We start from the raw sequence: 22,674 nt of genomic DNA, 5'->3' as shown, positions 1-22,674 counted from the left end.
CTTTTCGAACTCACAAAAGCGAAGGTAAAATATATTTAATTAAAACTGTTTTACGTTTTCAACACATCCAAAAAAACATCCTGATTTTAAGAAATCTACAAATCTAGACAGTCTACGTTTAAACTGGCCTCGTCTCTAACCCATAAAATTTTCTCTTTCTCCACTCGTTTGAATCCTCAGTTTTAAGACAACACAGAAAGTTTGATCATTTTTTGTTGGTTATATTTTTCTTACGAAAGATGGAAAATTTACATCACACGCAGTTCCGCGGTTTAGTTACTTGTGGTACATCTTTTCAGTTAAGTACACAAATGAAAAACCCAGGGAAAGAGGAAAATGAGTATAGTGACGTTATATGTGGAGATCTGATTGCGGAGTTAATTACAAGTGGTGCCGTGTGAGTAAAATGATAAAAACCCGCGCGAATAGATAAAAAATAATTTGGCAGGCAAACAGTTAGCCTTATAATGAGTTTTATATCCCAGTACATGTACTTTTTAGTTCGGCTTGGTTTCAAATTCAAAAAACAGGCTTCTGCAGTGAAAAAGCACTATAACAGAAAAAGGGGCATGACAATCTCGTGACCACGTGACAGCACGCATCAGTAGCTTCATCGAAGGTTAGCTCTCACGTAAAAGACGCACCAGCTCTAAAAGAACACGCACAAGAATGTGGTGGTGGCACTTGCTAAAATTAACTACGGTTAATGCTACGACTGGACAACGGCCGGGGTTAGTGGAAAGCGATTTGGGTAGAGGCGATTGTCGAAGAAACCGACGACGATTGGTTATTGTGTTGTAAACAACGAATGAGCGGGCGCTCGAAATAGCCCACAAGCTGACAAAGGCACGTCAATACGTCATAAGCTGCAAGCGTACAGAAGCCGACGGGAAAATGCCATGTTTAAGCAGCTTGAGGCTGGTCAAAAGCAAAGCCAAATAACACAATATCCAGTCGGCTAAAAATCGCATCACAAACAAGTGAATTATGACCGACTGGCGACAAAAGATGGTGAAATGCTGCGACATGCAAAATCCGAAAAACAGCCACTGCGCGAGGTTCACAGAGCCGCAGCGGTACATTAGTTATGTACAAAATAAATTACGGGACAAGTTTGGTGACGTTAACTATAAGCCCGTCGAGAATCTAGGTTTAAAGTTTGCTTTGTATGTGCTTGGTATTAAGTTGAGGTAGGTCATTGTAACTCAATTTCATTTGGAATAGTTTGCCGGAATTCGGTGATGCTGTGTGTGTTTTACATAGGTGAAACAAACTTTCGGTAACACTCGGGAGGGAGCAAAACGAGACCGCTACTCTATAGCAGGGAAAAAACAACGAAGGAAAAGAACGCCATACAATAATAATAGTAAGAATATGCTGCAATGCGAAGTTACAAAACAAACGGAAAATAAAATTCGACTAAAACAGTAAAATGGTAACAAGGCTATGCGGCGGAGTGGCATTTCATGTGGATTGTGACATTGAACGCAATGAAGCATGACTGTGATCACGTGTGCGTGTGTGCCAGCATGACCGTCACGTGACCTCACTTGACCAAAAGGGTTAAATGTGCTCTTTGTTCTTTTTACACTAAAAGCGGGTGCGAGAAAAGGATAAAGCAGGCCGACCGCACACCAGACACCAAATCTAGAAACGGTAGTGGGCGCTCTCGAGCGTCTGTGGCTGTCAGTCAGCGTTTAGGTGATCAACACGTAAGTAGATGAGCAAGATACATTTAGTCCTGTTCGACCCGCGTCGCCGAGTAGCAATTTACTGGAATCGTCTGGTTTATCTGGCTAAGGTTCTCAATGTCAGCCTGCAACTGTGCGATGTACATGTCATAGTCGGCAAGTGTGGTGTTCTGTTTGTTAACTTCGGCTTCAAGTTCCTCCACTTTGCCAGGTAAATTGGCTTCCTCGACTTGGGCCCTCAACCTCTCCAGTTCAGCTTCTAAATCGCTGATCTCATTTTCATTTACATCCGCCATGTTATCTGTGAACAACTAAATGCTTAGCAAAAAATGTCATGTTGCTTAAGAGTGTGGTTATGGAACAGTTTACGTACGAAACGAGCATTTTTGTGGAACAATAAATTTACAAAAAAAGCAGCGATTAATTTAACTATCAAAACCTGTCATCTGAATGAATAAAAACAAAGGTCAAAAACACTAAGCCTTAATGCTGCCAAAATTGCAAATAGTGACTCACTCAGTCTGTTCAGAATGTCCTGTAGCTCCCCAAGGACAGCGTCCACCTTTCGACGTGTGCGTTCAGCGTTGTTTGCAGCGTCCGTTGCGCTTCCAGTTGCCTGTGGAGTCATATTATATTGTAAGTTTACACGTACATGTAGCTTACGTTTTTCATGCTAAACAAAGTGACTAAAGCGCCGATTCGTTTGATAAATGTTACACAGTACCCTTACCTCTACAACTGCTGCCTGATCGGTAGCCGCCTGTTGTTCGGCGCTCGATAAATCCATTTCAGTTTGGTCCAACTCCATGGTGAGACGATCAACCTTTTCACTCACTGCTGACGCTTGCCCAGCGCTTGCAACGGCGTCATTAAGGATGGTTTGAGCGCTCTGTTAGAAGTACAAAATGCCGTTTGAATTATCAGTGCACAGGCGTGTATGTTACCAGATATGTCTGAACCATTGGATGTAAAGTTAAACAGGGGTTTATAACACGTTTTACATTTCTGCTTTTAGCAAACGTTCTTTTCCCAAACAAATGTCTAGACTGGAGGGATACCCAAGAGATTCTAAGAATTTGTTTTGCTGACGTAAAAAGGTTAACGCGTCATCACTTACACTTTGAATATTTCCGGCAATATTGAGAGCTTGTTGGGCCTTGTTGCTCGCTTGAACAGCAATTTCGCGAGCTGTTCCTAGCGCAGCCTGTGCGTTGGCAGTCTTGTTGTTTGCAAGGTCGATCTTTCTTTGAACATCATCTGTTTGACTCAAAGCCTCCTCGGCCCTTTCCCGATTCGATGTTATCTCGTTGTCAAAGCCTGTTCAGCAATCGTTAGTCATATATTGTCATGAACTAATATTCAGATTCAGGCTATCACCACGATACATATGTTTGTTAACATTTCCGAACTTAGCCTAACGTCAAACACACCAACTTACTTTCAAGAGTAGCCTGGCTGTTAAGCACCAATTGGTAGGTGTCGTTGCCAGTAGTAACAGCTTCAAGGGCCGCTTGTTCCGAGCTGTGAACTTGTGCCATCAACTTGTCAGCGTTCTATGAATCAAAACATCTAATTTATAGCTCACGAACATGGTGCCCTACTCAGCTGAGTCAAAAATGGTGATACTTACGTTTTGTGATGTCAGAGCATATTTGAGCTGTAATTCAGCAAGTGATATCTGGGCTTCAAGATTAATGTGGCTTGTTTTGTATTCCTCATCCAAACGGTCGATCTATAAGTTCAATCAGTGTGGTTAATTTTTGCTACGTACAAATCGCTGGGAGAATTTGAGGTCGGGTAAACCTTTGGGCAATATTTAATCACAAGCTTATCTCGACTACAACATCATTCAGTCTTACCTCGGGAATAAGGGCTTGGGCTTCGTTGATTATATTTTGCGACCGTGTGTCCATGTCTTCAGTGTCAACATCAGGCACAGTCAACTTGCTGGCTTTGGTAAAGAGATCGGTTGATTCATTCTTTGCAGCCTCCGCATTGTTTTTGACGATGGGCGATTGCGCAATAAGCTCGTCACGCAACGCACGGGCAGCAGGAATTTTGTCGCTAAAAATTAATGTTTTACATCAAAGGGCGACAAAACAAAAGATGCTTATGTGACTGCTGAATAGTATGAAATTGTTACTTACCCTGAATCAATCAAGTCAGTAAGTGTGGTGATTAGTTGTTCAAGCGTGTCAATTGCAGATTGGACGGCATCCCGCGCCTGACGTGAAGTATCCAGGGCTTGCTGTGACGTTTCAACCACCTCCTGGGATTCCAACTGATGGCTGCAACAACATATTACTCCATAAAGCTAACCGCAACCAAACAAAATTAAATCATAATCTTTTTCGAACAGTCGCGACTAATACACTAAGGGGCGGTACAAAGAAATTAAACTTACGTGTTTGCCAGTGTTTCGGCTTCCTCTGCCAATCGGCTCATGTTGTTTTCTTTGCTTAAGCTTTCTTGAGCAATATCTTGGGCGTCCATTAAGTCCATCATAGCCTAGAAGATTAACAACAATGTTACCACATAAGTCATCTTTAATCGTTTTTTTTCTTCTTTAGTTAAGACCAAAGACCAAAATATAAATATAATTCAAACATACTATTCCCTAAAATTTGTGAAGGAAATAGTACTTCTGTACAATTAGCGACCACAATCATCATTTGAAGTTCTTTTGTTTAAAAATGCTGAGAATTATGCGTCACCTGGTTCAACTTCTCCTGGGCAACCCCAAGCATGTTTTTAATGTCAACTGTGTCGTTCTGTGCTCTGTCCATCGTCTCTCTTGCGTCCTCCACAGCTGTGTTGCAAGACGCCACATTCTCTTCTACCATCGTCAGCTTCGCGTAAATCTGCTGCAGTTGAAATTCGACTTGATCGGTTTGTTCACGAAGTTTTTGCATCTCGGCTGAAAAACGATAATTTTTAAAATTTACAAGGTCAAAGGTGTGTCTTCAAATAAAAGGCCTAAAAGAACCAATCTTAAATTTTTTGTGCAATAAAGTACCAACCACCATTTACAATTGAACTTTTGTTGTTTGGTGCAAACTTCAACCTAGGTGTCCATATTAGGAGCACATCAAAATTAAAGTTTCACCGTTCAGTTTTAAACGTCTATTATAAAGACTGTAGGACGTAGGTTGGAGTATTTCAAAGTCAGGAAACAACTTAAAAGCTTCATGATCGTTTACATATCCGATATATTAACCTACCTTTATTCCTTTCTGCGCGTTCATTGATTTTCTGTACTGTGGCGTTAAGCTTGGCCAGTTGGTTTAGGAAGTCGTCGCTTCCGCTATCACGCATTGGTTGGTGGTCTCCAATGTTTTCAGTGATGTTCTTGAGACGAGCCAACTCTGCACGGTGTGTATCAACCGCGTCTTGCACGAGGCCGTAACATGCTGGACATTCTGTTGAAGCATAGCACAATATAATGAATGTGACTGTTTTAAACACACTTCAGATTTCCGTAATGGCTTAAACATCTTCCACTAATGCGATAAGCCGAGACAACCCAAAAGATTTTAACGATACTTCGTGCCAATTTATATGTAGTTTTGTTTCATTTGATGTATAGCGTTGTGATTACAATGCTAAGCCGGGTACTCCGTTCAGGCCATCAGTAGTTGTTCTTACCGACACATCCGCTCGCAAGATCGTAGTAGTTTTCCTGACATTGGTCACATTTGATTCCGAGAACTCCTTCCTTACAATCGCATCGCCCATCTTCATTACACTGAAGTGACGCGCTTCCATCAACATTACATTCGCAAGCTGAGAAGAAATCAGACTTATTACTGGAGATCTTATTTGAAAAAATATTCAAACACTGCAAAGAAATCTACTATTCTTACCGGTGCAGCCGTCGCGTGACATGTTGAAGTGATTGGGCAAGCAATGACTGCAGGTTTGTCCACCAACGCCCGGTTTACACTCACACTGACCACTCTCCTGGTCACATTCTCCAGTGCTGGAACCAATCATGTGACAGTTGCAACTCTCACAGCCTTCTCCACTGTGCAAGTTCCAGTATCCGGCGCGACAGCGGTCACACGTACGTCCTGAAATTTATGACTTTATAGTTAATACTACTGCGTGTTTATGTACAATAATTGGAAACAATCATGAAATAACCCCATTTTAAATTTATATTTTCCCAAACAAGTGCGTGATTAGGTATAAAGTTAACATTGCATTAAGAAGCTTTATTTCTTTCAACAATAACTAGAAAGCTTAAGCTACCTTCAACATTGGGCAAACAGTCACATCTTCCGTTGGTGGGGTTGCAAGTGGCAATATGTCGGCTTCCCAAATGATTACATTCGCACACTGAAACATAAAACACATTTAAGAAACCGGACATCGATTTCACCAAACCCGATATTCGCAACATTAAATGCTTTCCATACACCCTTGAGAGACAAACTCAAAAGGCGAATTTTGCCTCGTTATGATTTACTGCGCCTTGAACTTACGTTGGCATCGTTCCTCGGGGATATTGGTGACCGCTTTTCCGAAGTAACCGGGCAAACACTCGTCACAGTGAAATCCAGTTGTGTTGTGAATACATTTCAGACATTCGCCAGATGTGCTGTTGCAGTTCATGATAGCGTTGTCGTCAATATTTCCATTACACATGCATCGCTGACAGGGGCCGGTTGTACGAGGGTCGCCGAACCAACCGTCAGTGCACATCTCGCATTGCTTGCCTGTAAAATTATACATGACACTTTAGTTAAGAAAAACCCACGCAATACAAATTACAAATGGCACCATAAGATTTCTCAATATTTTCAAATAAACTGTTGCACAAAAACTGTTGTACTGAAAAGTGCAGCGTGTACTAACCTGCATGGCCTGGTGGGCAACTCGTACACACAACGCTACCATCATCCATCAGCGCACATGCGGAGTGGTTTGGTGGACAGGGACACGACTGACATTCGTGCGGGGTCCCGCGTCGTGATTCTTCGCCATTAAAGTAATAACCCTCAGCACATAACTCGCAATGATCTCCCATCGTATTGTGGTCGCATTCACAGACACCTATAATTTTTTAGAGAAAATGAGGGTTAAGAAAAACCTGAGTAAGTTTCAGACGGGCCTGAAGTTTAATCAACAAAGTACTACATATGTAACTACATGTAAATGTCTCATCAAAACTCTCGCTTGTTAACCGCCGAACCCTGTGTTGTACATGACTTTAGGAGTCATCGTCACAACTACAGTGTGGCATTGGCCTATGTGTAGACAGACATGCAAATTTGTTACACACCAAGGCAGTATCCACTTAAAGTGGTGAAATTTAATTAGAGATCAGCTACAACAACCACAATTCCCAACTGCCGAACGTTAACGCTTCACACGGTGTAGATGCTTACCGCACATATTTAACTTACCAGTTACTGGGTCGCATGATGTTCCGTGTCCGTTACAATTGCATGGGATACAGGCAGCCAGTTCGTCACCGTTTGGTGGGTCACGTGTGAACCCTGGGGCGCACTCATCGGCGAATGGACCCGTGAAACCGACAGCCTCGCATCTTTCCACCCAGTCCGCTGGCGGGCCAGCACCAAACTTCTCGGCAGATGTCATTTGTACATTATCCAAATGTCCGACCACTGTGGCATTAAGTAGGTTGTTGAATAATACAGGAAATATTACGAAAAGTTTACTGTATGTATTATTTTTTTAACCAGGACGCTACTTTGCTATCAAGCAGTGTGATTAAAGAAACCATTTTCTGTGAATTCATTGTAAACATTTCGCACTCCCGCCCAAACAAAACATCCTTTTCCTATAAATCCACAGATTTGTATTGTTATGAAACCGTGTACTTACATCCTTCTCCATACGTGGATCGGATCTCAATCTTTTTCAGTGTATTGAGCATAAGCTGGAAATGGAAGGGAGTGATCCTTGGCCTGAAACCGGCGGCTTCGTGCAGACGGAAGCGATAAAGTTGTCTTTCGCTAGTTGGCATTCTGTTGCCCTGTACGAATATACAACCTGTTAGCAAATCCAACGTGACCAAAATACAAAAAAATGGTATAAAAAAAGAATCAATAAATACATTGAAAAACAAAACAAATTTACCTGTCCAGTAATACTGATGGAAACTTTCATATCGTCGCCGTTTTCGTCTTCTCCAACCAATATAAGGTCCTCCCCACTTGCAACTGCCACACCACCGTTCAAATCACTAGCTCCACTGCCAGTGTCAAGCAAAGCTGATGTATGTTGCTCCACCCATAAATCGAACTCCAACATCTGATTGTAGCTGAACACTTGTAAGCCAGTGTACTTCTCTGAAACGGTAGCGTACCACATGAAAATCAGTTATGCACATGAACAGTATGGTGGTATGCACACAATATACCAAGGTTTAGGTTTAAGCTAGATTGTACAGCAAATCAAGTGTTATAAAAGTGAGAATATCAGATTAAGGTTTAGTTTCCAGTGTCGGAAAGCTTTCGTGAAACGACGACCGAACCCGCAAATTAACCACGCCCACCAGTCACAAGTAAATCGAGGAAACAAAATTTCGTCTTTCGTGAAAGCCTTGAAGGCGCTCAGTCGGCGCCTGGAGTCATTAACCTATATCTAGGATGGCGTTAAGCCGGACAACATCCGGTCAGCAGCAGTACCTGGTGCGACGAAGTAGGACATGTAGTAATTGTCGGGGAACATACTTATGTGGTCGCGATTGTAGCGAACCTCGCTCGGGTTGCCATAGTAATCTCGACCCTGCCAGTTGTCGTCATCTGTCAAAAAGTATCAGCGTTAAATGTAAAAGTACATGCATTGAAGATATGGGAAAGAAATATTGAAAGCACTTTGCTAAGATATTTACTTTGAGGCGAAGTCTTGTTAGTGTCGTAAAAAAGCATCAGGAATTCTTTGACAAACTGAAATTGTGCGAACTTAACGGGACATATTACTTAGACAACTCTTTCATTTACACCACGAAACGGCCCCATGGGAGAAGAGACCTTTTCCAGGACAGTAACACGAATGATATATATATGGTGGGAGGCGGTTAGTCAGAAGGTCTGAAATAGTCTTGCCCATCCCAAGTGCTTCGTATCTGGTTAAACTGTATGGTAATTTAAAGTACGACATGGCGGCAATGCAATGTTTGGTTATGGTTTCTTACTCAATGGCCGTCGCCACAGGAAATGCCGCGTTTGGGAGACGGCGACATTAACGCTGACGCAATCGGCACTTTGTGGTTTTTCGTCAATTTTCTGAGCATTCCTATTCGACACCTAACCCGCCTAGGGGTTATACAACAGTCGCAACTAACTGTTTGAAACAATCCCAGAAGCACGAATAAGTCGTTTGAAGTTTGTACCTGCTTGGAAGTCACTGATAATGTAGGCAACTGTGTAGTCGGGTGATACACTACAAACTGACGAATGTCCGTAGCAGAAACATGCCGTACATCCATATGGGTTCGTTGCTTGAAGATTCATAAAGCCTGGTTTGCATCTGTAAAAATTATATTGCACGTTTGCTTTGATACAAAACCGAAGTTATCTAACAATCAAAAGTTTGAACTGAATTTTTACTTTTTCTTTACCAAAGTAAAAAAAAACCAAAAGTATAAATTTCACAAACCTGTCACAGTTGTTTCCTTCCACGTTCAACTTGCAAACACAGGCTCCAGTATCGGCGTCACAAACTGTTCCATCAGTGGTTCCCTCATTAGAGCACTGACACAGTCTGGTGTGAGGAGAAAATTATAATTACACACCTGGCCGTATATATTGCACAGTTACATTAAACGTTGTGAAAACAACTTACGAGCATCCAGCTTCACTCAGACCAAAGTATCCGTTCATGCATTGATCGCACCTGGCTCCACCAACGCCGGGTTTGCAAGTGCACTGACCGCTTTCGTCACATTGCTGGCTCGTTGCACCTGTGTTTTAAATTACCAGTTAATAAAATACAGTTTCACGATAAGTGCACACGTAGTATTGTGGCCAGGCTTGTTTATTACTTAACGCCTATAATGTTTATTTATATAACATTACGTACCGATTCCACTACATTCACAAGCTGTACATCTGTTGGTGGCTGGGTCTCTGAAGTGGTAGGACAGGCAAAACTCGCAGTGTGGCCCAGCCGTGTTATCCCGGCAATTCGTACAATGGCCTCCGCGACCGGTCTGTCGGTACAACTCGGCATCGAAGTAGCAGCTGTCTGACATCCCGTTGCAGTCGCATTCTACAAAACAAAGCCACATTCTTAATGCTACGCCATCGCTCAGCAGAGTTTGGGAGGAACCACAACGTTGTGTTACGAAACATCAGAAACGTGCGCGCAGGCGTGTCACTTTCAAAGCGAAATGACGGCAATCAGGCCAAGACACCGAGGAGTCTGCGCGCTGTTTGAAGTCTCTCCTTTCATGCGCGCGGACGAGCAAATTCAGAAGATTATTTCCGGGGGCAGGGGATGCTAATAGCGACTCATACAACATTTAGATGCTTCACGTTCAAGTTATAACAGCGGTGACGACAGGTTAGTATGCTAGTGGGACGACGCCCGAACCACGACAAGCCAGAATTGTTAGCAGCGAAGTGCTTCGTGGGTGGGTGAACGCGAATAGCAGCCATTTCCCCACCCGACAATGAGTCAAGTGAAAGTTTGCAAGTGGAGCATGGAAGGTCAGAACGAGTGACATCATCCAGTGTCACAACAAAACAAGCAACCGCCGTTTGTGCAACACAGCAAAAAGATCGAACAAGACGAACGAGTATTCCCAGTTTTGTCATCGACTTGTAGAGGTCCCGACATTATCATTTTAAATCGCGTAAATTTTAACAAACCAAAAGTTAATTTAAAATCCAAATTCGAATGATTAGAAAGTATCTCAAATAGTACATATTTGTAGTCGTTTGTAATATAAAGGCAGGTATTACCAACGTGTGCGATATCCGACCAATTGTACTGGCGCGCGTGACGAAAGATCGCACATCCTCAAACGGAAGAGCGTACACCTGTTTCTGTTATACCTTATCAAGCATGTTGCTATTGCCGCTACATTACATTTAGTGTTTGATACGCGCTTTTGGGAAGGATCTTACATTTACACGTGAACGCTTCTGAATGCTACAAAAGACGTCGGACTTACGTTTCCACTCGACGCCGTTCCACATAAGATAAGCACTCGTCTGAAAAACTTGGCCAAGGATAAATAAGATGCCTAACCAACCAATAGTAATATTCATCCTACTGTTTCTCAGCTGCAAGTTTTTGCTTACGACTAAACTGAAGTCTACAAAATGCCTGGTTGGAACAAACTATGACTGAACTTCCAGAGGAGCGCAACATCAACTGCTGGTCATAGCGTCCGAGCAGTCTCCGTTTCGTCTGTCTCTTTCAACTGGTCATGTCCCTTTGTCGTGATGATACAGTTTTCAAACGCGCTCTAATCTCATTATAACGAGGAAGTGATATTCTGGTCGGCCCCACGGGTCCATTAACGATAAGAAGAAGGACCATCGGCTTTGGGCTCCAACCTCGGGCACAAAACCGCCAAGGGTCCCTCAGCGAGCCATGACGTCATCATGCGCCAAACGGCACAATAAACGAATTTATACCATAACAACAATAACTGAGTACGAGTTTTGTTCTCAACGGTTATGAAAAATCATTTTAAGGTTATGAGCTGCCAAAAGTCAAAGTCTACGATGCACACACGAACTTCGTCTCTTTCGATTCTGTGGCTACTGCGCTTTGAAAACATATATTTCGTGGGAGGTTTGTAGGAAATGGTGTGCGGGGGTAAACATTGGAACAACATCGTAAAAAACGATTTCCAGTGTTGCTTTTTTCTGGATGTTGTGGGTCACTACAGAGAGTTTAAAATTGGCTGCTACAACCACATGTTGTCATTGGAAATGTTCAAGTTCTCCATAGAGTTGCATAATATAAAATACTTGCTTTATTTATTCTTACAATTCAAATTTTTAAAACAATTAAAAACCAGTTTTCTTTAAACAAGGTTCATTTTCGAATCCAGGAAACTGATATAGAAAGCCTTTTGCAATTAAAATGTATAAACTCTTAGCTACATAAATTTAAGTTGAGCATTAAAGTAACAAAAGGTAGGGTCAAAATGTATAGACGCCATACGATCTAGAAAGTATTGTAAAATCTCACACAATGTTTGGGACAACGGAAACCACTGTCCACCTTAAGAAGAAAGTTGCTATTGCTTGGAGAAGGCGTGACCTGAGCATTGTTTTTGTTTGTCTGCCCGTCAATAAAATACACTGCAAGGCTTTGAATAGTATTAATTTACAAATTGAATATCTTAGCCACTTTTATTATAATACACAAATACTATCTGGCTTTCGCAATTGAGATGGTCAATTGTCACGCCACAGCTATGTGGGTCGTTTTACTGCCACCTATTGAAACTAAACAATACAATATCTGACCGCATTGTGGCGCTCCACTTTGGCACATCGACGTACAGAAACGGAGACGTCATGATCAACTGTGATATTACAGCAAATAAGCGTGATGCGCATGATACCATGGTCTACGTGTTTCCTTCTGTTCTCCAGCCAAGTGTTAAGTGTTTATTTTTAAACCAATCGCGGTTTGCCAGCCTACAGTGACGAGATAAAGACTTGACAAGACCGGGTGACATGAGAGCCAGCGATTAACTCTGTGAGCGTTGGCCCATAAGTATTAGCTCACACGAGCTGAACGTGCTTGTACACAAGCATGAAATCACAAGGCGAGGTGATAATTGATGCCACACCACAGATTTATCCTGAAGGCAACAAGGCCTCGTTTGTATGTTATCAGACCATACGTCAAGCGACAGGTGGTCGTTGCTCGCTACCTTCATTCTACACTGCTTATATGGCTTGTAGGAGACGACTGAAAATTGTGTAAGAGATTTCAAGGGAGATGTAACATGAGCTGACTGCAAATATTCGCGACTAGGCGGTGAAGTTTAATATTAATCCAGCGGTTCTGTTTGGTTTTAATAAAAGTCGCATGGCGACATATTATGATTCCCAAAAGTCACATGTCTGGAAAACTGCGTTCGTCTTTTGTGGCTGGGAAATTCGTTTTTAACATGAAAACCAATCACACGTTGGTATTTTCCCCATGATAAAACAAAACGCACATTGACACTGTAGCCATGATAAAAATAGTATACACAAGGTAAGGATAAATAACTCGAAAGTTAAAAACATCTGGGCAAACTTGTTCAGTCAAAATCCTTCCTTTTACACTATGCTACAAAACCCATATGGTGCTGTTAATTTTTGTTTTTTACCTGCACATTCAGCGGCATTGTCCCGAGTTGCTCGACTCCATGGTCTGTCATTAAACATCGGAGCACATTTTTCGCAGTCGCGTCCAGCAGTGTTGTGTCTGCACCGGCATGTCAATACGTCCTCAAAGTTTAAGTAGCATTCAGATGCGTGTCCGTTGCATGAACACCTGCAAACAATACAGCAATGAATCACAACTGTTACAGCGGCAAAGTTGTCCCTTTGTTAGTGGGATTGCTGGGTGTCAAAGACAGCATTCAGGCGCCCCGAATTTGGCTTCAGTCGGCCACAAAGGCCCACATCCGTTGCACAGTGAAGCGATTACTTGATTCTCAAGAGCAACTTCCCGTGTACGTGAGATTGGACACTCGGTGTGGGACCCTGGCGTTGGTTTTAAGTGAATAATCACTTCGGTGAGAAATTTTATTTCAGTCAGTGTTTGTTTAATATCGCATTTCTTACTATTTTGTAATGTTAGTTTGCCTTCAAATTTGACACCGGGAGACCCTTAGTCGAAAAGCAAGAATGACATCATTGGAGAAAGTGAAACATTTGATATATCAATAGAGTTTTTAGGTGAAAATTCTATAACCACGCGTAGGTTGGTCGCGACGTCCATTCCACCTACGCCTTGACTTAACCTATCGTAAGGCATTGTTCCAGACGTAAAGCTAATACCTACCGTTTGTTTACGAAATACACATTGACTCACTCGCTATGACTTGAACATTGCTAATACACAAGTTGTATATGACTTCAATGGACAAATAAAGCAAGATGATCACGGCCGTGAAAAAGGTCAATACATACTTATATTTAGGAAGTACTTGCTTGTTGACTAAAACGATGGGTTCACTGCGTATAGTTCGTGGTTGAAACTCTGCCCGGTTTACGCAGTCTCGCTTTGTGGCTTTGATTCACCACATATGTAATGCGTGTCTTACCTTCCACCGATTGACAGGTCCGATATAGCGTAGTAGTAGGACTTCAGCACTTTGGGATCCCGGAATACCTCGTCGCCAAAAGTGTTGATTCTGTCGAGGGTGATACGAATGGCGACAGCTTTAACCCAATCCTGCCAAGCAAAAGTCAATACGTTAAAGCTCATTGCAGCGCACGGCAACCGCTTCGTGCCGACGAGGCGTCGCATGCAAAACGTCGCGCATTTTGGCGCCAATGATTCGGATAAGTTGAATACTTAGACGCAAACCTATTTCAATAACTGTGATTGTCCAACTATGGAGCTTTAGCGTCAATTCGCGGCACCACGCGTTAGTTTGGGATTAGTTCAACAAGAGGTAATTGTGGGGTGGTTACGAAAAGACCTTTACAGTTTGTGAAACTAAGCCTATATTTTTTTGATGTGTTTGATTGAAATTTCTTGAACCTATTTGCCGTAGCTCCTGCCTGGGGCGTTGCTGGTACGGTTTAAACTTCGGCGCTACGATGTTTGTATTTGCAACAAACGCCTATTGCTCGACAAGAGAATACAATGTCGACCGCGCACTGCACCGCTCAGCCATCACTTCCGCAAATCTTCACCACTTCCCGATGCGCCATACAGATATCAACGACCGAGACACAATACAAATCCGTCAGCGAAACGCTTTACACCAGAAGGAAAAGTTTGTCAGCTCAGTTGGTGTTTGCTGGCGCGTGCCAAGCTGTGAACAGTGACAGGAGAAACAACTTGCGGAAGCCCACATATAGAGCGGGTCGGCTGCAGCCAAGATTTGTATACATTGCAATGTAAGTGTGGCATTGATTTGAAAACGCATCGACACATTTGATTTCCACGCTGCTCTCGGCGCGAATCGCTTTCACAGCTTGCAGCAAAAGTAGGATGTGGGCCAAGAGTTCAGGCATTTAGTGAATGCGGAAGCAATCCTTTCCTATTGCCAAGACAGCGATTCGCCGTTGCCGCTTGCTTCGTGCACATAAGCACATAGGTTAAACAAGGTAATATACGGAATAACGCTAAACGTTGGGAAGTACATACACATATTGGATGTCGTGCTTTCGCTACCATATGATGAATAAACAAAATCAATCCACCTCCACTATTTGTGTAAATTAGCGATTGCAGATGTTGAGGACAGTCAACAAACGAGGTCGACCTACATCCGTTTTTGATATGTCATTCCGTTACGTCATGACGGTCATAGTAGAGTAATTGGGACGAAAATAGACTGGCGATATGCAATCAGCAAGTATTGCTGAAAGCAAGAGATGAAACGAGAACCGGGTACCGCTATGTGGTTGCACGCCACTCGAACTTCTTGAAAACTTCATGCAAGCAATTCTTAAGACTGGGTAAGGCACGCAAGCGTACTTACAGCCATCGGTTTGCTGTAGCGTGTATTTGGCATTAAAAGCATTTCTGCAAGTGCAGAAACTGTAGTCAACAAATTCCTTTTGACAAGGGATTGTAATGTTTATTTTACCCATACCTGTAGGACACCGCTCCTGTCAAAGTTGTAGGCACTGGGGCGGCCCTCAAGGGTACTGAAAGCAACGTTTCCTCCAGTTAGCGGAGAGATATCACTGAAGTCGTCAGTACAGAGTGCCTTTTGTTCGTTTTCAGCTGTCACTATGCCCTGCAAGATAACATTTGACGATGTGATATCTAAAGTAAAAGTGACCGTTGCCACGCGAAGGCTAAACCAAGCTTACTTTGTTGTCCAGGCCGTATGTAGCAAAGCACGATCCCGAGTAGTATTGGAATGGCTGCCAATCACACGTGTCGCAGGTTTTCTTGTAGATGGAAAAGCTCTCGGGACGCGACGTGTGGAACTTGAGTCTAACGTAGGTGATGTCGAAGGATTTTGCTGCACAAGAAATAAAAATACATGATTTGTCATGATATGTAAATAGTCTATGCGAAATTACTGCGTGTACTTGTCACGTACGTGTAACTTTTAAAAGTCGGTTGTAAATTTGAAGGTTAAATGGGACTGGGAAATAAATACAGTTTCACACACTTGTACAAGTAGTTGGTAAACAAATCAGTAAAGTCTACGTCATTTCACGGCTCATTCGTCCAAGTTACCACAACGAGACACGAATGAGCAAATTTGGGTTTATCAAGCTAACACCAAACATTACAGTGGCATAACCCTTAGCGATGCGTGTCTAACAGCGCCAGCCAAAACAACAAGAGGTTTAAAAAACAAGTACGCCATTTGCGTAAACGCACCATATATTACGTAGGAACGGGACAATGGCAACAGCTGATCTTCAATCGAATTTACAGGTAAAAAATAAAATGCCCGAGGGGCAGTAAAAGATGGGCGGCTGTAATCGTTGTTCAAGAGCTAGGGATATCGGCACTTCGCGAAATAGTTGTTGGCAAAATTTGACAAAAAGCATGGAATTTTGTTCGTGGATGCATGCTCAGGGCATAAACACAACGGCGCCAAGCACCTGAGTACCTTAAGCAAAGGCGGTGAGAAAAAAATCAACAAAGGGAATATTTCGCCAACGGAGCAATTGGTGAACGCCTCGTACAAAGCCTAGCCCGTGTTCGAAGCACATAAAACGCGTCGCGATCAGTGCAGTGCGGCGAAATGTGACCCTCTCTCTCTCTTTTCTTCCGTGCGCTGTTGCTAGACGCGCAACCTTGCCGCCAAGGCGCGCAGGAAGTGGATTGTCTAGAACGATTTGGACAAAATACTATCACTCCAAACGGGCGACGCCAATTGTTGAGTTTGCAAGACAAACCAATCAACAACGCAAAACGTACATATAGCACAGATTGATACGCGTTAAACATAACTAGCTGTTATAACCATACATGATACATCGGTCTTTAAGTTTGGTCGATGTTATTTATGAATACAAAACGGGTCGATGTGTTTACTAAATGTGTGACAGAAAAGTTCAAACCCAGGCAAATTTTGAGCATCTGGTCACTACCTTTGATAAAATAAAGCAGCATAATTTGTTGAAGGACAAGCAATTGGACATTCCAAGCGCTCGGTCAAGCGTAAGCCAAGCCGCTGGTTACTTTGATGGGTTTAAAGTACCCCGCATGCCTGTTGGATATCATTGAGCGTTTACCAGCGTTTGCGGCTTCCAGGTCAATATTGTTTCGCCCAATCATAAACCGACCTAACGTAGTTCTCGCTATTTAGAACTATTGAATACCAAAGCGACCGGGATCTATCCAAATGTGGGTTAAGTACAGCCGAACACGGGATTGTAAAAGCGGTAAACAGTTTGTTGGTATAAAGGTTGATGCCATAAATCGCCACTCAGGACATTTGATGGCTTGAAGATGACAGTCAGATCCTTGCCAATTAAGGTCAGTGGGCTCTCGTGATTCTGCTTTTAAATCAAATGCAAACAAAAACTGTGGCAATTCAAATGTCCCTTCAGTGGACGGGTAAAATGCTTGTAAGTTGTGTAGTTTTGAACACAGATATTTACCATACTGATTTTGTGCGAAAATAGCTTTGCTTACTATTTGTTCTACTTGTATTTACTTACAAAACATGCTGTCTAGACTTGTTTCCTCACAAAGGTTTCAAACCCGAGGAAATCGAGCTGTTTTAGCGTTGGGCCAATTATTAATCGGGGACAACACCCCAAAACGACACACCTACGCTGAAATTAGTGCAGTGCGCATTTTACGGTTGAAAGTATATCAAGTAAAACTGCGTGGAATTGAAATAATGCGAAATCCGAGGAAGTCAATTACCCACCAAACGGATGTTTAGGATGTACGAAACATTCCACAAGGGAGTCATTGCGGAAAAGAGGCCTGTGCGACGTGCGTGTGTTGACCGAATCTCGTAGCGGTCTTGTAATAGCGTTTAAATCCCCAACTGTCAGTCACCATCATTTCATGCTTTAATTTTTACGGAAAATGCCTGTGTGGTATACACAACTTTAAGATATTATATGCTACAAACCGCGACGTAGATTCTAGGGTCAGTTTAATCTAGTCATCAATGGACTGCCCTTTACCGTGTGACGAAAAGCTAACACGCGGGTTTAACAAGCCTTGTGATGTTTGACTGATATAAATACCAACGAACATCAGGCATATTTGCTTACCTCAGCGCTCTACAAACAGGTGAAGCTGCCTGATTCGTGTTGGTGCCGGTCGACAGGCGCGCTTGCCGATGTTGAGAGGAATTTTATACAACGACTATGTCCCCTTATTACACTTTCAACAACAGTTTGCTTTGCAATTCTCATTCATTAGTTTAGATCAGGTTTGCGACTTAAAGTGGCGACAATCACCTTTACTTTGCCACAAGCCAAACTGAGTATTTGAAACCGTCGTTGGTAACTAGGGAATTGCTCGCGATTGGCTTAGCGAATATCAGCTGTGACGGGCGTGCGCCAGTCATCGTAACGCTATGCTGTCAATTACTCGCGCCAGCTTTCGTCCAACGCCAAGTTAGCTCTCAGAGCCCTTGCGGTGTGCGGGCTAGAATGTCACCGACGCGGTGCAGGCGCAAGTCGCCCGTCAGTAACGCCATGCGACTATCATAGCAACCACAACGACCCACCACACAAAACATTCACCCGAACAGCCAGGTCACATGACCACGTCCCTCGGGGGTAGTTATGCATGTGGAGAAACGCATGGTTGCAATTTTGTTTATTCGCCAAAAAAAGGCGACGAAGTCTGCAAAATGACACGGCTAACGCCTACGGGGAATGCTCTTATGCGCATTTTTGTTCGTGGCAATTCACTTGAATTAAGTTTTTACCTGGTTCAGTTTTGTGGTGCACTGAACCGCGCACATCGCACGCTTGGATGTGTGCGCAACCTTTATAGTTCCACAAACGCACATAATGGATTTCAGAAGCGTTTGCCGCAACATTAGCATGTCGACACACCGAACACTAGATAATGTGGTCGATAGCAATCACCAAAAGGGACAATGTCGCTACTGTTTCTTTTTAAGTTAAAGATAACCAACACGAACAAAAGATGAAAGGCGGTCGTTCTATCGCCAAGATGCCAATCGCAAGTTAAAACAATTGTTCGCAGGTGCTTCGATAAAACAAAGATCCATGGTTTGCAGGTGGGTGTTATGAACAAAAGCCAAAATCGCGTCCTTGTCGTAAAATTGACGTCGCATCCAAAACCGTTTTGTTTAGAATACAGGGCATGAGTGTCGTAACAATGATGGCAATTTGTTGAAACGTGCGAGCGATTTCAGGGGCAATTGCGTCGAGTTGTTCTTCTTGCCCAAACCGATATCGTCGCGCGGAGGTTTAAGTCCAATCGTTCATGCGGAACAACGATTCGCGTGCTTGTTGTCAGACAATAAAATAAATGCCAAAACTATCTCAAGAACGCCTTGAAAACGGCGGAATGTTTGAAACGCAGTTTGCTCTTCAAAAGAAGTCAAAGTAGGCCTCGGTTATATTTTGCTTCAAACCTATTAAAAATTCTGCAGTTTCAGAAGTCGACACGCGAAAGCATTAATCGTCGGTTCGAATCGAGGTTGAAACCGCTTTCATGGCAAACTCGTATAGCCCCAATGAACCGGGTTTGCACTAAGATATTTACTGATAGCGGCAATTCAAACCGATGCTTAATACCGGCACTGACAGGGCACCACAGAACGAAAGTAGGTTGTTGTAACGCTAGAAAACTGACAAAACTACAAACAATGGAGACTGTGTTATTTGATACACAGGCTGCCGACATTAAATACGGGTTACTTTCACCGATTATAACCACCTTGTTAAGCAGGGCAAAGGACAATCAACTTTGGTCGACACGTCAGGTGGTTTTACAAAGACAAAATGTTGCAAACAACTTCCAACAAAATAACATGCGGTTTTTGGCTGCGTTTGTTTCGTGGTTTCCTGACAAAGCGGACATCGAGTTTTCAATGCCATGTTAACAAGAAGATAATAACACAGGCCCTGAACGCAAGCGTCTGGTTGCTCCAGGAAACGAAGAGTTAATGTGCCGGTAATAAGGGGACTCTGCCTTTAGCTACAATGGCAATTATGCATAGCGCCGCCACCAGACGTTTCATAATTATTATTGCGAACGACCACTTCATACTCTTTACCTAAGTGCTTCGCTTTCAGGCAAACGAGGATCATCATCAAGTTTTAACTTCAACATTTCCTTGTGTTGTCTGTGCAGATTTGCGGCTAACTTAATCGGATTGTAAGCGCAACAAGGTCGGATACTATTAACATTTAATGTGTTCTTTAACCGTGAATCGCTTACAAATTTGAAGTAGTTCAGTCCTCGGCGTGGTTTCCGCGATTATAACTTTTGCTAGACGGGAGCTTCCTGGGTTACAGCCACGACTCACCCACGGCTAAGTATCACCTTTAGCACAAACCCGCAAAGTAACATTGGCATCTTTGATGTCAAACAACGCCAGAAAGTGGAAAGGTGATACACACACTTGTCTGGCAGCAACATCTTTTAAGTGTCATTTAATAACATTTTTCTCACGGCTAAATGCTGATAGGAAGTACAGACATGGAATTTGATTAAAATGATGAGACAATGTTGTTTAACCTAATAGTTTTATAAGGTGACAGAACAGTTTGGTTCACAACGCTGTAACACATTTACCCAGGAAGTGATTTGAGGTCGGCCAACTTTTGACACATTGGTAGTGTTGTTTTCACCCCAGCTGGACACCGCACTGATAGCAAACCACCGTCGGCTCAAACTAGGTCGACTGGCTGGAGCCTACCATTGAGAAGAAGTTACCACAACTGCAAAGGCGCGAGCGCTTTTGTAACGTAAATGGACAATTGGCTTTATGCTCAACCCGGCAAAATCACCGCTGGATATAGCAACAAAAGGATTTTGAACCTTGTACGTCGAGATCCATGTTTGCCCATGGAAGCTTTTTCACGCCGAACTACAATTTAGTTTCGTGACGACAAAGTTCTAAATTTAAACTTTACCCATCACAGAATCCCTATTCAGGCTGGTCATAAAGACGGGGTTGATATTTTATACCATGTGCAAATATCAGAATCGCACCGCAAGAAACCAAACTTGATTGTTTGACTGGTAAACGTAGTTCCAATGCAAACAGGTTACATTTAAATGTCAACTCAAAGTTTACTGTCACGTTGTTCATATCAAATCAAACTAATCCAATGCAAAAATCACAACTTACTTAAATTAAGGGTAAGATTGACCATTGTAGGGTATTGGACCGCTTGTAGCATCGTGCTGGATTGCCACCAGGTGCTAATTTCTTCGTTGTTAAAATCCGTCAGCAAAGAGGCATCGTGTCTTAATGCTGGATCGGCGTTATCGCAAGTGTGACATGATTTTGTTACACCCGTGACACCAGTTTGAAGGCAAAATTCTTCTGCCGGTGTCCCGCAAGTGTTACTTGCTACAACAGTCCTGCCGTAGGCTGCATTTACGAATGGAGGCAAACAACGTTGTGGATTGTTCGACAGGTAGCACTCGTCCATTCTGGCAGCAGCATATGTGCAAAAGATGGTAAGGCCGACCAGAGCAGCTTCAAACACCTGGCGCCAACTCATTATTTTGGCTATTCCGTTATCCGCGATTTCAGTTTCTTTCCAGCAACAGTTATGTCGCAACTTTTCAAAATGCCAACAATCTAACCAAACGGAAATTTACAGACTATGGCTGAATTAAAACCCTGCCGACCCGTTTCCTTCGTTTAGAACTGTCCAATGACGAGTATGTTGCAGGCACGGGCCACTCTGCAAAAAAACAAGCGATATGATTTACCTTTTCCCATCACTACATTAACCTAACAACAGAAGTACGACCACTAACTAGAAGCTGCCACTTCTCCATTTAACGCTGCCTTCGAAGAGAGGAGGGCCCACACTGGTTGGTTTTGTGGATGCGCTTCACTGCCTAATTCTTTTTTTCTTTGCCACTCTCAAGATCATTTATTTGCCTTTTTTCCGTACTAGTCCAGGTTTGTCTCGAATAGGAAAGGAATGCGGCTGGCAAAGTGCCTCTGTATTGGGTTGAAGTCCCTTTTTCACACAATACATGTCCATCAAAATAGATTACACAAACAAAACACGGTGTGTTAAGGTATAATTGCATGCAACAAACCAGTGACATAACAACGATTTTCACAAGCCAAGAAACTAGCTTTAAAGTTACCGAACGGAAAGAGGAAGCAAAGGAAACCATATTGAAATAGTGCGACAAATTAGGAAGTATTTGAGTCCTGTCCTGAGTAAAAGGAAAATTGGAAATAAAAACAGCGGATTTGACGACAGGGGAAAGTTGTCCGTCTGGTGCTTTACCCGAATAGTCAAGTGGTCTGTAACAACCACAAATATTCGGAAAAAACGCTGATTTTGTTTTGTAGTTTCTTTTACAAAAACAACTAGACCCGAAGGTTGGTGAATATGCGGTAAAAAAAGATGTCAAGTGTAAGGCCAGGCTTGAATCAAGCCCGTTTTACTTCACATTAACCCCGAACACTAACCTGACAAATAGCCGCCCCGGTTTAACTTTGCAACACAAACATACCAGAATCGAATAAAAGACTCTGTTTACATTTTCGATGTAAATTGCAAATGCCACTTATGTGAGACAGTTAAAGTAGTTTGACTTGAGTTTACCCTTGTGTGGGAACGTCATACTTGTTAATTGCTCACAGGGAGGTGTCAACTGTCTTTGAAACTAACGTCCTGTAAAAAGCAACGCCATCGGA

The 22,674-nt window shown here is 42.8% G+C and overlaps 1 protein-coding gene across 1 annotated transcript; it reads right to left on the bottom strand.

The window, feature by feature from the left end:
• Positions 1-200: 200 nt before the first annotated feature.
• LOC145228804 (laminin subunit gamma-1-like) lies at positions 201-21,790 on the bottom strand. The gene is made up of 29 exons (XM_080093988.1): positions 21,133-21,790; positions 15,680-15,834; positions 15,457-15,603; positions 13,951-14,081; positions 13,009-13,175; positions 9,744-9,932; positions 9,507-9,624; positions 9,321-9,425; positions 9,055-9,191; positions 8,348-8,464; positions 7,797-8,008; positions 7,542-7,692; positions 7,100-7,321; positions 6,549-6,746; positions 6,176-6,409; positions 5,943-6,029; positions 5,555-5,761; positions 5,337-5,474; positions 4,913-5,110; positions 4,406-4,608; positions 4,096-4,199; positions 3,839-3,979; positions 3,551-3,755; positions 3,322-3,423; positions 3,130-3,244; positions 2,809-3,008; positions 2,422-2,580; positions 2,208-2,307; positions 201-1,992 (listed from the first exon to the last, which is right to left on the bottom strand). Exons 1-29 carry the CDS (start codon positions 21,509-21,511, stop codon positions 1,736-1,738), a joined length of 4,878 nt encoding a protein of 1,625 aa, XP_079950114.1. The 5' UTR covers positions 21,512-21,790; the 3' UTR covers positions 201-1,735.
• Between the last annotated feature and the right edge of the window lie 884 nt (positions 21,791-22,674).

The sequence above is a fragment of the Phallusia mammillata genome, chromosome 5 (genome assembly GCF_965637545.1).
Source record: "Phallusia mammillata chromosome 5, kaPhaMamm4.hap1.1, whole genome shotgun sequence".
In the NCBI taxonomy this organism is placed as follows: Eukaryota; Metazoa; Chordata; class Ascidiacea; order Phlebobranchia; family Ascidiidae; genus Phallusia; species Phallusia mammillata.
Note: the sequence above shows the minus strand (reverse complement) of the source record. Positions and strands in the feature narration are given on the sequence as shown.